The 17,332-nt window shown below is 37.8% G+C and overlaps 1 protein-coding gene across 6 annotated transcripts in view; it reads left to right on the plus strand.

The window, feature by feature from the left end:
* The window catches only part of LOC123762219 (UDP-glycosyltransferase UGT5), an 80,613-nt gene extending 64,235 nt beyond the window's left edge, over window positions 1-16,378 (plus strand). For all 6 annotated transcript variants that reach the window (XM_069323746.1, XM_069323754.1, XM_069323756.1 and 3 more), the window contains 3 exons: window positions 7,170-7,392; window positions 12,662-12,881; window positions 14,169-16,378. In XM_069323746.1, the coding sequence (XP_069179847.1) occupies window positions 7,170-7,392; window positions 12,662-12,881; window positions 14,169-14,454 (729 nt within the window). In that variant the 3' untranslated portion in view covers window positions 14,455-16,378. The remainder of the gene's footprint in view (window positions 1-7,169; window positions 7,393-12,661; window positions 12,882-14,168) is intronic.
* Window positions 16,379-17,332: the final 954 nt, after the last annotated feature.

Below are 17,332 nucleotides of genomic sequence, written 5' to 3' on the forward strand. Positions count from 1 at the left end.
TCATCACATTTATAGTTTAGTGAATAATGGGCAACTCGGTGTTGGAGACACCTAGAGCTGAAGGCTTGAGTAAATGGTTGGCAGTATTCAGAAGTGGTTCAACGGAAACACCGCATAAAGCTTACCAATAGTTTATTTACTAACTTAACCACTAATACAAAGGGTGCTTGCTTTACTTTAGATTGGCGTCAGAAAGGCTATGGTTGGATTAGCGAGACTCTTGACGTCTGGCTAATCGATTCTGATCCACTCGTGGAAAAACACCTAACTTAACACAGTTGACAGCCAATCATTAACACGGCAAACCTAACTGCCGGTGTGCAAAGGGATCACAAGAGTTCCAACCGGATACTCGGGTAATGATAATATGCAATAACTCAACAATGGTACTGTCAATGGGACAGGCAATAACATGCACAATAATAATATCACACAATACTAAATGTGTGGTGTATGTGAAGCTCACATTCACAGACGAGTGGAATGTTGTGATACCACACAGATAAACACGCATACACCGTCGGGTGTCTTCACCTATACCTGTGTCAGGTATGAGAAGGTGAGAACTGTGGTTGATTCCTCAGATCAACACAGAGAGACACAATAAAACAATGACAAGATCTTGTACTTACAGGTAGGCTACCTCTCTTATTCACTCATTCACTCAGGTACATTTATAATAGAACTCGTAGGTAGCCTGACAGCTGGTTCGCTCGGAGACAGGCTTTCCCACAAACCGTACTAGACACGGAGGGTACTCGCAGGATGGCGAGCTGTATGTCAACAGACACACGCACACACTTGATGGCACTGGCGGTGAGTAACGGTGGTGACGTCACGTGGTAGAGTGAGGCAGGGCGGTGGTGGCTTGAGGCTCTAGCTGCACGCTCTGGACTGAGTGGCGGCTGATTATATGATACCATGCAGGTACACTGTGATAAAAGTCACACACAGATTACTTCGGCAGCGACACTCCTTAGTTCACTCGAGGTCACTCACAACGATCTCCAGCTGTCACCAGGGGTTACCTGATACCAGTCTGTTTCGCTCTGGTGATTTGTCACTAGGGTTCTGAACAATATAGTCACGATCGCGATTCTGGGCGAGCGTTGGTATATCGCAAAGACTCTGAGTTTAACTTGACGGTGAGGAATGGATGGTGTTCAGTCTATTGGCCGATAGACAGAACAGGACACGTCCTCTATGTACGGGCTCACTCACGTGAATGCTCTTGCAAGAGAATGCAGGGCATCTCGTGGGACACACACAAGGGATTGCAATTGACCAACGGCGTTGCAGCAAAAGAGCGGGAACCAATCATATTGATCATTCCCTGATCAGCAACAGAGGTGATGTCATGAACACGTCACGACCATGTCACAGTTGTTATTCTCCATCGCACCGGATAAGGCTGACCCCAGAGGTCAGTCTGTCACCTCGCTGGCGTCTCCTCTGTCTCTCACGCTTCACACCAGCCAATGTACTTTCTGACCCTATGGCCAGTATGCTTCACTTCCCTGTATCTACTTCCTGCCTGGACATACGGCGGCCTCCGTATTATAAACGTATTCCTGGTTAAGTGGCCATCCTGGAGATACCCAACATGACAGATTACCATCCAGGGTTAACAGAGATAGGGCTTGTGCACGAATCGGTCCACTATGCACTGCAATGAGCCATTCATGCCAGCTGTGGGAGAATCTTGAGAGACCATCCTCTCACATAAGGTGATGAAACCTGGCAGAAGAAATAGGAGGCCAGACACTGGATACCTAATGGGAGATGAAGTCCTCCACAAAACAGACAGAGAGGGAGATATGGGAGCTGATATCACGCCAAACCCGTCTCCTGAATGCCACATCAAAAGAATAATATCAGCGGCCTATGCGTGGCTGGCTAACATCAGAACAGCCTTCAGAAACCTGTGTATAGTATCCTTCAGAATCTTGTATACGATATGTAAGGCCAATCCTGGAGGTATGTGGTTGCAGCATGGAGCCCGTTTCTTGTCAAGCACAAGACGAAACTTGAAAAGTTCAGAGGTATACCACTAGGATAGTCCCAGAACTAAGAAGCATGAGTTATGAGGAAAGGCTGTGAACTGCACTTCACGTCACTAGAAGCCAGAAGAGTTCAGGAAGACATGATCACCACATATAAAATTCTCAGGGGAATTAACAGTGTAGACGAGGATGGACTATTTGACATGGGTGATACACAAGCTAGTAAAGCACAAGCACATCTTGTTAAACACAATATAAAGTTAGAGAAGAATCAGCGGTATGCCACCAGGCTCGTCCCGGAACTAAGAGGAATGAGCTACGTGGAAAGGCTAAAGGAGCTGAACCTCAAGTCCCTGGAAAACAGAGGAGTAAGGGGAGACATGATAACCACCTACAAATTTCTCAGGGGAATTGACAGAGTGGACAAAGACAAACTCTACAGCACGGGTGGGACACGAACAAGGGGGACACAGGTGGAAACTTAGTACCCAGATGAGCCACAGAGACGTTAGAAAGAATTTTTTCAGTGTCAGAGTAGTTAATAAATGGAATGCTCTAGGAAGTGATGTGGTGGAGGCTGACTCCATACACAGTTTCAAATGTAGACATGATAGAGCTCGAGAAACTTAGAAATCTGCACTCCAGTAGATTGACGGTTGAGAGGCGGGACCAAAGACTCAAAGCTCAATCCCCGCAAACACAACGAGGTGAGTACAAATAGGTGTGTACATATCCCCGGGAAGCAGCCCGTAGCAGCTGTCTAACTCCCAGGTACCTATTTCCTGCTAGATGAACAGGGCACAAAGGTGAAAGAAAATCTGCCCATTTGTTTCTGCCTCTGCTGGGGATCGAACCCGGCCAGTTAGGACTCCGACCCCAGAGCGCTGTCCACTCAATGGCCGTCATATTGTTGTGCACAATATATACCACAGCTATATTATAGTGTTATGCAACGATTGTACTTACCAGCCAGTACTTGTGAAATTATATAAATGACAAGAAAGAGGAACTAATAGAAAAGAGGGAGGAAGATAACAGATAACCAGAGTGTGGCAGTGATAACCAGATAACCTGATAACCCAGCATGCCACATCTCTCGCCGGCTACCACATTCCCTCGCCACCACCCTGCATACCACTGCTGGGAGCCCCTCCTGCATCTACGCACTCTCACCTGCGTCAGTGACATGACGTGGAGAGTGAGGTCTATGAATTCGTGCAAGCTAATGCCTGTTGTATCTGAGGGTAGAGGCTACAGTGTAGTGTAACACTAGTAACAGCTGAGGAAACATCTGAGGGTAGAGGCTACAGTGTAGTGTAACACTAGTAACAGCTGAGGAAACATCTGAGGGTAGAGGCTACAGTGTAGTGTAACACTAGTAACAGCTGAGGAAACATCTGAGGGTAGAGGCTACAGTGTAGTGTAACACTAGTAACAGCTGAGGAAACATCTGAGGGTAGAGGCTACAGTGTAGTGTAACACTAGTAACAGCTGAGCAAACCGAAACACGATGACAGATGTTAAGACTAGGAGGAAGGGGAACCATGGACAAGGAGGGAGCAATGATCAAGGAAAATAACGTCCAAAGGTCATGAGTATGGCTACATGGAATATGTTAACAGCGTTAGATCCCCCAATGAAGGAGGAGTAACATAAATGTGGAAGAGAGACAAAATAAGGGCGAGGTGATAGTAGGGTTATCGCCTCTTCCTTTTCTACAAGCAGAGGTAACTTTACCAGGAAGGCAACTGCTTGAAAGGGTCGTATTAAACTATCTTACACATAAGAGTCCTGGTGGTATAGTCGGATTCGATCTTGACGCATAATCGGGGATTCCGGGTTCGAATCCTGGGCGGGACAGAAATGGTTGGGCACATTTCCTTCACCTAATGGTTCTGTTCACCTGGTGGGGTATGCAGCTGATGTCCTAATACAGGCCCCGCCTTTGAAAAAAAAATAAAAAGTCCATTCAACTCCTTGCAAGGAAGTGTACGGAACTCAATTTCACCACAAAGAAGACAGAATCATACTTCCATCACAAGCGAGGAGAAACCGAAGAACTGCAAATTAATGGTGAAACACTTGAATGGGTTGACCACTATCAAAATTTTGGAAACGCCGTTGGCTCTAACAACGGAAAGAAAGAGGAGCTCGATCAACTTAAAGGAACATGTAAAAGTCGTCTAAGGGACCTGAAAGTCATGGCCTGGAATGGTCATGGAGCTTCTATTGCCGTGCTTAAAATAGTGTACAAAGCATATGTGCACTCCATCATAGACGATGCCGCACCAGCCTTGTGCTGTGCACTTTCTGCCAAAGCAGTATGAAAAGACTTGAAAGCATACAAAAGGATACCATGGCAATCATTCTTGGAGTTTCAAAAACTGCCAAAACATCTAGTCTATGAGAAAAACTTTCTCTCCCTCAGTGTTAAAATCAGAGTTAAGGAACTGAATGCTGTGTTGCAGTCAAGATAACCAGAGACCCCCACTGCAATAAAATTGTCAAGAAAACACTGAGTTATGTGTTAATTACAGGAGCAAACGGGAAAGACAAAATAGCATCAGCATTTTGGTAATGTCAAATGGCATCATCTTCGAGTTTGCAAACTCGAAGAACCTCACCTGCTTGAGCAAGCCTTTGAGCTCATGCCTTGAGAGGTTACCTCCCTGGGAGTATGAGCCATGTAAGACTATAAGCCATGTTACCATAAACGAGATGACAACGAAAAAGTCCAACATAATACCACAAGAAATGAGGCATAAGTATCTTGAGGAAATTTATAAAGCCGGAAATGAATTTGATTAAATTTACACTAATGGACCATCTAATCCTACTAATGGCAGGGTTGGAGCAGCATACACTGTAATCTATGTAAATAAAAATGGAAATGTTCGTTTGTTCAAAATCGCTAATCTCCGAAAGTTCTTCACCGATTGCTTTGAAATTTTCACACAACGTTCCATTCGCATCCGAGCAGGTTTTTATATACATGCTATATAGATGTCACGTCTGTAACGGAAAAAAACATGCTTTTTTGAAAAACTGTGTTTTTCATGTTAGGGAAATCTTCGAAACCTCTTTACCGATTGCTTTGAAATTTTGACACAATGTTGCATTTGACACAACAAAATAAGCGGTTAATTATCCAACAGAATTTGTTAGTTCACTCGATCTGCCAGTGATACCATCACACGTACGGCAATTGAAAATCGGCTTGCCAATTATCATGTTGCGAAATATCAACCAGCCAAAACTTCACAACGCCACACGCTTTGCAGTAAACAAATTATTCAGCGACGTCGTAGAAGCAACAATCTTGACAGGACCTTACAAAGCTGAAGATGTCCTTATTCCTTGCATTCCTATGATTCCAACAGATATGCCATTTCAATTTAAGAGATTGTAATTTCCAATTCGATTGGCGTTTGCAATCACCATCAACAAAGCTCAGGGCCAATCTTCAGAATTGTGCAGTTTATATCTAGACATGGATTGCTTCTCACATGGACAATTATATTTTACGTGTTCTAGAGTTGGCAAACCAGACAATCTCTATATCTCCGCAGACAATGGAACAACAACAAATATTGTATACCCACAAGCATTGGAAAATTAAACATATTAGAAACGTCCGCTTTCCCTTTTCTTTTTTTCCCACTTATCCGGACTGTGCCACAGCAACGCGTGGCGGATACTGCTAGTTAGGAATAATGCCTTTAAAAACGGAAATGATGGAAAAGCATACATTGAGACTGCCATTGTTATGGAATTAAGATTCCTTGAAATCACTTAAGGTGTAGTGATCTACACTGATTCACTACAAAGCCTTAGGAAAAAAGCACTCAGGTGATAGTTGCTGAAATCAAGAGAGCTGCAAAAATACTAACAAATCAGGGAAGGGTGATTAAGTTCCTGTTGATCACCTCCCACTTGGGAATGTGTGGAAATGAACGAGCAGATGTGCTGGTTGCTGGTCATGCTGAATGGGACATATTGAATACTTCATTGTCAATACTTCATACCCAAGACTTTGAGAAAGTAATAAGTTGGTAATTGAGAAAGGAGGATGAAAGAACAAATCAGTGAATCTATATACTGGTACAATGTGGCTGCAGCTGGTAATCCTAGTCATTATGGACGAAGTGGACGCGAGAGAGAATCCGTAATAGCGAGAATTCATTTTGGATACAAATATCCATGATGATGCTGGATGGAAACAACAGTTGAGCAGCGAAGCTGTAAAATCTGTGGTGAAACTGATGGACACCGCCTTGACCACTACCTGAGATAATGTGCCATCTAAGAGACATTAGATTTGTGTAGAATAATAAGCAACACATTGTTTAAGTCAGGAAAAACTATGTCAAATATAGATACTGTTCTTAAAAGATTTCCCCCACTTTGGACCTGCAAGATAAAGAAAGCTTAAGGGATGATTAATGGCCATCCATTAATTCCTTAATGTTAATCTTTAAGGTTAATAAACTGTTTACCTGAGATAGGTAAACAAGTCCCAGCTGTGTCTAGGTATAATTGACAGAATGAACATCCCAGTGGGGTTTCTTTCTTATTTGGGGTGTTGTACATGCTGCTATGGCACTATGTTCACTCAGGAGATGAGTGGCACTCCCAAATAAACTCGCCATTTGGGGCAAAATTAAATTAAATTACTGGAAATTCATAAAAAGGAGAGGAGTGAAGATTGAGAGACTAGAGACGATCATTGAGGACCTAAAAGCAAACCTGGCAGTAGTAATGAACTTCGAGTAACTACCTCAAACTAGGTAGAGGAATTACGGGAAAGAAGCCTTGAGAGAGAGGAATATATGCATGGGCTCCAGAATAGATTAAAATTAAGTGGAAAATGAGGGGAATGCAACAGAGGAGGCAGGGTGGAAAACGAGAGAGAGAGTAAAGCATGAAGATAATGTGGCTATTAAATGGGGAAAGACCAGACAAATCCTTTGCTAAAGTAGCTCAGGGATCAGAGGGAAAACATCATTAAAGCAGCTGCAATTGATGTCTCTAAAAGCTAGCAGGTTGTGAAAAGCACAAAGCAGGAATTGGAGAGGGCGAAATAAGTGGTAATCTATAATCTTTCAAAGCAACAGGGGAGAAAAATTATATAAACAATCAGCTCTCTGAATATCTTGAATCTTACAGGAGCTGGAGTCATGGATCACAGGGGCGGGGTCCGCTGGCGTCATCTACTTCAGTTTGGGCTCCTTCACGCAAGGCACCGACATGCCAGTCCAGTACCGCGACCTCTTCGTCCAGGCCTTCCGCAGGGTGCCGCAGCGCGTCATCTGGAAATACGAAGGTGTGATAGAGAACGTTCCTGACAATGTGATGATCACCAAGTGGCTTCCCCAGCAGGATATTCTCGGTGAGTTTCTTATTCTTTAAAAGCCAAAATCATATTATAAGATGCATTCTTTGATGTGCTCTAAATCTTATGACTACTGTGACAAAACTGCTGTTGGTGTGTGTTTCTGCCATATTTATTATACTCTGGATGCTCCCTTAAACATGGTGCTATAAATATGGGTGGTACCCACATTCCAACGTTCGTATGTAAACTGCCTTGTCTTTGATCATGGTAATATTAATAATGAGTCTCTCTGCCCCATGACAATATAAACTTTGCCTCACAATAGCATAAATATACCACTAAAATATTTCAGGATATATGATGGGGTAAACTTAAATTTCTTGCAATGGTGAAAACGTTTAGAAAAGTTTCGAGACCATCTTTTTTACTTAAAAATATTTTGTATTTTGTACACAAGTGATCAACTTGTAAAGCAGATTGTTTAGCACCAACAAGGTCCTTCCAGATTATATGTTTATTGAGTAGAACTTCGAATGCCAGTCCAGAGTCCAAAAAATATGAATGAATAAATTGTGAGGGGTAATAATGAAATGTTTCCGCCTTACATTATTCCTGAAGTTATATTTACAACACATACTGTATCAGAAAATGATCCAATCCACACGGGCCGTGATGAGGTTTCGAACTTACGTCCGGGATGATCCCAGACGTGCCTTAGTCGACTGCATCATATTATGGAAAAGAATTGCATACTGGAGTGCTACTGCCCTCACGAGAATCCTGCAACTTCTCCGAAGCACAAACCAGAGTTTCACACAATTCTCCCATGCATCTAGGCTCTGCCAACCAGACATTCTACCTCTTCGCTCTTACTTCAATATTCACAGAAATCGCAATAGCTTGATATATCAAATGAACAAATCTACAAAATGAGGTTTCGAACTTACGTCTGGGATGATCCCAGATGATTACAGGAAAGAAATGATTACAGAAAAGCCTAACAAAGTTAATCCCAGAAATTAGAAACCTCTCCTATGAAAAGGTACTAAAAAGCTAAATTTACATTCTCTAGAAAGACAAAGAGTAAGATGTGTAAATTAGAGGTTCGGCCATAAACTTCTGCCACTGCTGGATTCAGGAGGAACCACGACGTCCAGGCTTACCCACGGCCACCACATCAAACTGTCTTTAGGAAATTAATTTAACATGGCAGAAGTATTTCACTATATTCACTAATTCACTGGTGAATGTCAATTGTGCTGAAGATCTACAGTATCTCTCAAGTGTTGAAGTTAGACACGCTTTGATCTGCATACAAAGACTTATATTACTAGCTTCTCACTGTGACCAAACTGATCAACATCTAGTAGTTTGGGAAGAGATATTAATTGTAATTTTAATTATTATTATATTGTGTCTAAGCTTGGAGATGACATCTTCAGAAAGACATAGCTGCTTTGGAGAAAGTTCAACACTGATGGGATGAGACGGAACACGACACAATGGGTATTAGATGGATATGAGAGCATAAGAATGGAAGTAACTGCAGAGGGCCTATTGGCCCATACTTACTCTTGATGCTTCTATATTGGTTCGAAGTCTTAAAATGGGTAGAATAAAGTTGTGCATTGTCTGTTGATTGCTAATACCCATAGTGTCGTGTTCTGTCTTCTATTTGTCACAAGTTTGTTCACTTCATCCAAAACTGTTGCACCATATCATCTCACCCAAAAGCGAGAATAAGTAAGACGGACAAGCTGTTTAGTGTTAGTATAAGTAAGGCTCTGTTTAGTGTTTTCAGGTTACAATTGTGTGTGTAAACTAAAGTCTTTGAAAATGTAATAAGTTATTATGAAACGCATTCAAGCGTCGCGTCAGACTAAAAATAAAAAATTAATTTTGGAGAATTGATTTTTCAATTACCATCGACAGTGAAAAGAAACATAAGAAATATTGAGAAAATTCGTGTTAGAATTATTAATCTTACTTTTTCGGTCATATTTAATAAAATATGTTTACAAGAAAGACTGCTACCAAAATATACTAATATATATTTATATATTAGTATATATATATATATATATATATATATATGTCGTACCTAGTAGCCAGAACTCACTTTTCAGCCTACTATTCAAGGCCCGATTTGCCTAATAAGCCAAGTTTTCCTGAATTAATATATTTACTATAATTTTTTTCTTATGAAATGATAAAGCAACTCTTTTCTCTATGTATGAGGTCAATTATTTTTTATTGGAGTTAAAATTAACGTAGATATATGACCGAATCTAACCAACCCTACCTAACCTAACCTAACCTATATTTATAGGTAAGGTTAGGTTAGGTAGCCAAAAAAAGCTAGGTTAGGTTAGGTTAGGTAGGTTAGGTAGACGAAAAAACATTAATTCATGAAAACTTGGCTTATTAGGCAAATCGGGCCTTGAATAGTAGGCTGAGAAGTGAGTTCTGGCTACTAGGTACGACATATATATATATATATATATATATATATATATATATATATATATATATATATATATATATATATATATATATATATGTCGTACCTAGTAGCCAGAACGCACTTCTCAGCCTACTATGCAAGGCCCAATTTGCCTAATAAGCCAAGTTTTCATGAATTAATTGTTTTTCGGCAACCTAACCTACCTAACCTAACCTAACCTAACTTTTTCGGCTACCTAACCTAACCTAACCTATAAAGATAGGTTAGGTTAGGTTAGGTAGGGTTGGTTAGGTTCGGTCATATATCTACGTTAATTTTAACTCCAATAAAAAAAAATTGACCTCATACATAATGAAATGGGTAGCTTTATCATTTCATAAGAAAAAAATTAGAGAAAATATATTAATTCAGGAAAACTTGGCTTATTAGGCAAATCGGGCCTTGCATAGTAGGCTGAGAAGTGAGTTCTGGCTACTAGGTACGACATATATATATATATGTCGTACCTAATAGCCAGAACGCACTTCTCTGCCTACTATGCAAGGCCCGATTTGCCTAATAAGCCAAGTTTTCATGAATTAATTGTTTTTCGACTACCTAACCTACCTAACCAAACCTAACCTAACTTTTTCGGCTACCTAACCTAACCTAACCTAAAAAGATAGGTTAGGTTAGGTTAGGTAGGGTTGGTTAGGTTTGGTCATATATCTACGTTAATTTTAACTCCAATAAAAAAATATTGACCTCATACATAATGAAATGGGTAGCTTTATCATCTCATAAGAAAAAAAATTGAGAAAATATAATAATTCAGGAAAACTTGGCTTATTAGGCAAATCGGGCCTTGCATAGTAGGCCGAGAAGTGCGTTCTGGCTACTAGGTACGACATATATATATATATATATATATATATATATATATATATATATATATATATATATATATATATATATATATATATATGTCGTACCTAGTAGCCAGAACTCACTTCTCAGCCTACTATTCAAGGCCCGATTTGCCTAATAAGCCAAGTTTTCCTGAATTAATATATTTACTATAATTTTTTTCTTATGAAATGATAAAGCAACCCTTTTCTCTATGTATGAGGTCAATTTTTTTTATTAAAGTTAAAATTAACGTAGATATATGACCGAACCTAACCAACCCTACCTAACCTAACCTAACCTATATTTATAGGTAAGGTTAGGTTAGGTAGCCCAAAAAAGCTAAGTTAGGTTAGGTTAGGTAGGTTAGGTAGACGAAAAAACATTAATTCATGAAAACTTGGCTTATTAGGCAAATCGGGCCTTGAATAGTAGGCTGAGAAGTGCGTTCTGGCTATTAGGTACGACATATATATATATATATATATATATATATATATATATATATATATATATATATATATATATATATATATATATATATATATATATCGTACCTAGTAGCCAGAACGCACTTATATATATATATATATATATATATATATATATATATATATATATATATATATATATATATATATATATATATATATATATATATATATATATATATATCGTACCTAGTAGCCAGAACGCACTTCTCAGCCTACTATGCAAGGCCCGATTTGCCTAATAAGCCAAGTTTTCATGAATTAATATATTTTCTCTAATTTTTTTCTTATGAAATGATACAGCTACCCATTTCATTATGTACGAGGTAATTTTTTTTCCATTGGAGTTAAAATTAACGTAGATATATGACCGAACCTAACCAACCCTACCTAACCTAACCTAACCTATCTTTATAGGTTTGGTTAGGTTAGGTAGCCGAAAAAGTTAGGTTAGGTTAGGTTAAGTAGGTTAGGTAGTCGAAAAACAATTAATTCATGAAAACTTGGCTTATTAGGCAAATCGGGCCTTGCATAGTAGGCCGAGAAGTGCATTCTGGCTACTAGGTACGACACATATATATATATATATATATATATATATATATATATATATATATATATATATATATATATATATATATATATATATATATATATATATATATATATATGCGAACAAGCTTGAATGGTCCCCAGGACTATATGCAACTGAAAACTCACACCCCAGAAGTGACTCGAACCCATACTGCCAGGAGCAACGCAACTGGTATGTACAGGACACATTAATTTATATTATATATATATATATATATATATATATATATATATATATATATATATATATATATATATATATATATATATATATATATATATATATATATATATATATATATATATATATATATATATATATATATATAAAGTGTTTAAGTTCAACATAGATGGTGACATATGACTGAAGTGTATAAATACATGAAAGGGTATAACAAAGAGCATAAATAAAGTATTAAATATATCAACACAAACTAGAACCTTTAAATAGTAGATATAAATTGGAGTTCAGATTCAGGAGTAACCTGGGGTAAATACTGGAATGGAAATAAGTTTGTTGATATATGGAACCAATTACTGGATACCATAATATTTGAATAACTTTGGGTAGATATAAATATGAGCTGCATCATTTGGGAGAATTACCCTTTTTTGCTTTCTTTTATTCTTGTGTTCTTATATATAAAGCACATTTATATTTATAGCATAATTGCTTTAATGTAAAATTTAATTCGTTGACCTGACATCAAGATAGGAGTTGAGGCCCTGCATAAAGCATAGGAAATCTGGGCAGAAGTTCTGTATAATAAAAATATATCAATTGTTTGCTTTAACTCATAAACGGGTAATAATTGGTTACATTCGATGACTTACTTGTATGTATAGTAATCCCATTGTATTTTTAAACTCAAATCCTCTTTTACCACAGCCCATGACAAGGTAAAGGTGTTCATCACACATGGAGGCCTCCTCAGCATGCAGGAAGCCATCTACCACGCCACACCCCTCCTCGCAATACCCATATACGGAGACCAGCCCAGGAATGGCAAATTTGTAAGGGACTCTAGCCTCGGAGACTATCTGGTGTGGGAGGAACTAACAGAGGACATGATCATTGATGCTATCACCAAAATCATAAATGATCCTAAGTATGTGTTTGTTCAGTGACTATTAGGTTGAAAATATATGAGAATTTGTTTGATAATATCTACAGTTATTATTATTATTATTTTATTACATTTTCGTTGACCATAGGTATGTTTCTTGATAAGGTAAATAAGGTAATTTTTTAGATAAAATACAAGAAAATCGCTAGAGAAATTAATTTAATGGAAGTTTCGCTATTGATAATAATTTGGGCAACTCTAGGTTTCAAATCTCCCTGGAAAGTGGTGAATTGTTAGATTTGGAAAGTTCATAAAATGGTGCCAATATATATATATATATATATATATATATATATATATATATATATATATATATATATATATATATATATATATATATATATATATATATATATATGTAGGAAAAAAGCAAGACAAAAGCTGCTAAACTATAGATCAGTATATTTGGATGTTATTTGGGTTCTGCATGGAAATCTCATCTGAATAAAAAGTAATTCAAGACTTGAAGACACTCAAATACACCTCTTCAAATGTACAAAGAAGTGACACTAATGGTAGAAAAAAATTACACTAATGCAATATATCACTGAGAAAATCAGTAGAAGCCATGAGGAGGATTCGAACCTATGTTCTGATTACTCCCAGTACCCCAGGTGTAACTGGATATCCAGCATCATAGTATAGGGGTCTCATACATATATGTAGGAATACCCAGTTCGAATCCTCGTCATGACCTCTACTGATTTTCTCATTGATACATCACGTTGATGTGATTTATTTTTGCAGTCATGAATAAATTGAATGGATTAGATGAAGTTGTCATCATACATGCCAGACATCAAGAGTGCCTAAAATGAGAAACAATGAAAACATAACCATAAAATGGAACCACAAATAAATAAATTTTCGTCAAGTTTATATGTGGTATATATAAGCCATGAATTAGAAAGGATAGAGAAGATATGTTATACCGTGAAAGACAGGAGCATTTGTACTAAATAATTGATATCAAGTGTATGAAGACTTGCAAGCATTCACACACACTCTAACATGTGAAAATACTCTTTTAGTGTAAGAGTGGCGTAGACAGATAATGGAGTCTAGATGAGTGGATAAAAGGTAAAAATACATGCCATTCAAAACAGCAAACGTAGATATGATAGAAGGCATGTAGTCAAGGCCTTAAATGGCCTAGTGCTGGAAAAGATGGGGCCAAAAACTGAAGTATTAACCTGAATATGCAAATAGGTGTGCACACACATATTAGTTCTAATTCATAATTTATCTTATCCCTTCTCTCATGGTTAGGTATAAAGAAAATGTATTGAGGATGTCAGTACCGCTGCGGGACCAGCTGACGTCACCCAAGGAGCTGGCAGTGTTCTGGACGGAGTACGTCATCCGCCACCGTGGGGCGCCCCAGCTGAGGTCCCCGGCGGCACAGCTCTCCTGGGTGGAGTTTCTCATGCTTGACGTCATCCTCCTCCTCCACCTGAGTTTCATCTTACTAGGCTTCATCCTACGTAGAATCTTCAGGGTTATTAGTGCTAAAATATTCGGAAGTGATGCTACCAAGAAGAAGAAGAATGATTAGGAATGGCTTAGATAAGTCATACATGGAAGCATCATAATATTTGGATTGTCTTCGTTGTATAATTCTTATTTCTTTTTTAGAGGTATTTCTTCTCAGCGGAGGTCAGAAGTGAAAAGAATGCATAAATAATTAAGAATTATTTTTTATATGCAATTATGGGTTTACTTTAATCATTTATGAAGATTAAAATATAATAGAAGGAAATTATTTTCCAAACAAAATAATTATCTTATCAAAATTTTAGAGTGAAGTGAAACCTCGTAAAGTTTCTAGTTATACCAAGAGATGACAATGACAAGCAGATGGCAGCCAGTCATCACTTGATATTCTACTCATATATTGTGTGGCATTTTTGTCTTTCTAGATTATTTTGCTGTCTAGAAGGCTCATATTTACAAAGTTCAATTCTAGCAGCAATAAAACCATTAGATCCAAACTAGGCACAGTGACATTATCATTAAATGGATTCGTGATATTACTTTGAGTTTTAGTACTTAGCAATTATTGCACACATATTTGATTCCCAACAGTGGGGAACTTACCCAGTTATGTCCATGACAAAGAAGATCTATCTCTAGATCCGTATCTCTTGACTTTTGTGCCTGATACATATACACCTCTGTATGTCCAAGTACTCTGTCATGTTTGCTCTTGGATCTGGGAGTGAAGTTTATTTCTATCACTTCTGGTGCAAATGTATTTCTATTGTTTACCCACCTCATTGTATATGAAAAATTCCAACATTTATCTAGTCCATTTGTATTTCGAACATAGTTTTGTTGTTCATGGCTGGGAGAAGACTGTGTCTGTCTATTTTGTCTATGCCCTTCAATTTCTTGCACATTGTGATTATATCACTTCTGGTCTTTAAAGTCTGAAAAGTCATTAGATTTAGTTTTCTTGGAAAGTTCATCATTGCTCATACCACTGGTAATACTATCCAGGCAAATCTTTGAACTTAAAAGTTTTTTTCTTGCATGATTCCATGATGATGATGTATTCATTTGTTTATGCTTCCATCAATACTTTTGTCCATCCTTGCACGCCAGTATCCGTGTGTGCATATATTGGTGTGTGTTAATTTAAGTGAGTATGTATGTGTGCCTGCATTTGTGTGTATGCCTCCATCCGAATGGCTATTCGCCCATATGTACGTCTGACTTTGTGTATATCTTCCCGAGTGTGCCCTCATCTGTGTTATACGTCCATCATGTATATTGTGTCGCATCTGTACCTCTTTCTGTTCAAGTCAACAATATTGGTAGTATTTCTCAAGACTAAACCTATATACGAGTGATATTATTTCTGCACTTCTGTGGGAAGAACGTATTTTTAATATAAGTTACATTCCTTTTAAATTAAATATCATTATTTCAAGTTCAAATGTAAAACTGAAGACTATTTATTGTCAGCATTATATTTCTGTAGTGAGATAATTATGATATAAAGAACTGTTGGGTGAATTCATTACATCAAATGATTGTAAAAATCAAGATTAATATTTGTATTGCAGTTAGTTACCAATTGAGCTTATTTTAAGTATTTTAAGAATAAAAATAGCATCTATTTTGTTTGTTTTTTGTAAAAATTTGGAGATACATGTAGTAAGCTGCGTTTCTAGCTTACTATTAGGCTAGTAGTTTCTAGCTCTAGTTTCTAGTTTTCTTGTCTCATTTTCCAAGTATATTGATTTTCATGAAGATAACAGTGTTAGAAGTTTGTATGGCTTTAGTACACACATACATTCTTGACTACCTCCTCTGGAGTGTGTACCCATAACATCTGGTGCCGAATAATCCTGGTTGTAGAAGCTCTTGTAGTCTATTTTCTCATGAAACTAACGTATTTCTTTAACAATAGAAATTTAATAAGTTCTAAAAAAATGTGTACATACAAATAAAAATTATTCATGGTGAGATGAAAATCATGAGTATCCTTTCATGAGGCTGATATCTGGGTGCTCTCCTTTGGAATTTATTACATGTCAAAGATCATGGGTATTTACCCTCACGAGCCACCATGTCCCTAGTGGCCTTGACGGAGACAAAAAGCCAGCGGCTTGTTAAAAGTCCCCAATGGTTCCTATGGATTTATTTTGTCTGACCTTTAAAGTTAAGTAATGTCTTAGCATTTGTATCTTCAGCGGGAAGGTAATTCCAAGGGTTTATCTCCATTTATAAGAGAGGATGTCTGTCTGTCTGTTAGTTTATCTGTTGAGGGATGAAGACTAGACTTTTACTGTTAGTCTAAGGCAACTTTCCTTGATGAACTGTGATTGTATGCCAAGTGTCATAGGGGTGGTGGAGGTCAGACTCATTCTTGTTATAAGTAGGAGTGGTTCCTATTGCAACAAACATCGACTCCTATGAAGCCTGAAATGAGTGTTTGATTGTCCATAGTGTGTTAACAATAGGCTTTCAACCTGTTTACAATGACTAATAATGGTCAACACCGCTGTAACCATTTACATTGAAGTCGATTTCACCAATTTGCAGCCTTAATAATTAACCTTAACATCAAGTATATACAACATGAAGACAAACCACGGTCTTCCCTGTCAGTAGAAAAACTAACAGTAGATGGTATGCTCAAAGATAAATGATAGGGAAAACTAACTAAAATCACAATTAAACATTAATATGAATTTATTAATAAGACTCAGGGATGTCTTATACGAACATTCTACCCCTAGAGGAAACTGGCATAATTGCTAAAAATAAAAAACCCTCAAGTATCAGTTTCTTAGCTCTGAAACTTATCCGACCGGGAAGGCCATACATATCTCCCACCCTTGGTTTTTCAACACCCTGTCTGCACTCAAGGTCCAGCTCACACAAAATTACGTAAGAATTATTCCACGTCTGCTATTAAGCTCCGT

The sequence above is a fragment of the Procambarus clarkii genome, chromosome 2 (genome assembly GCF_040958095.1).
Source record: "Procambarus clarkii isolate CNS0578487 chromosome 2, FALCON_Pclarkii_2.0, whole genome shotgun sequence".
NCBI lineage: Eukaryota > Metazoa > Arthropoda > Malacostraca > Decapoda > Cambaridae > Procambarus > Procambarus clarkii.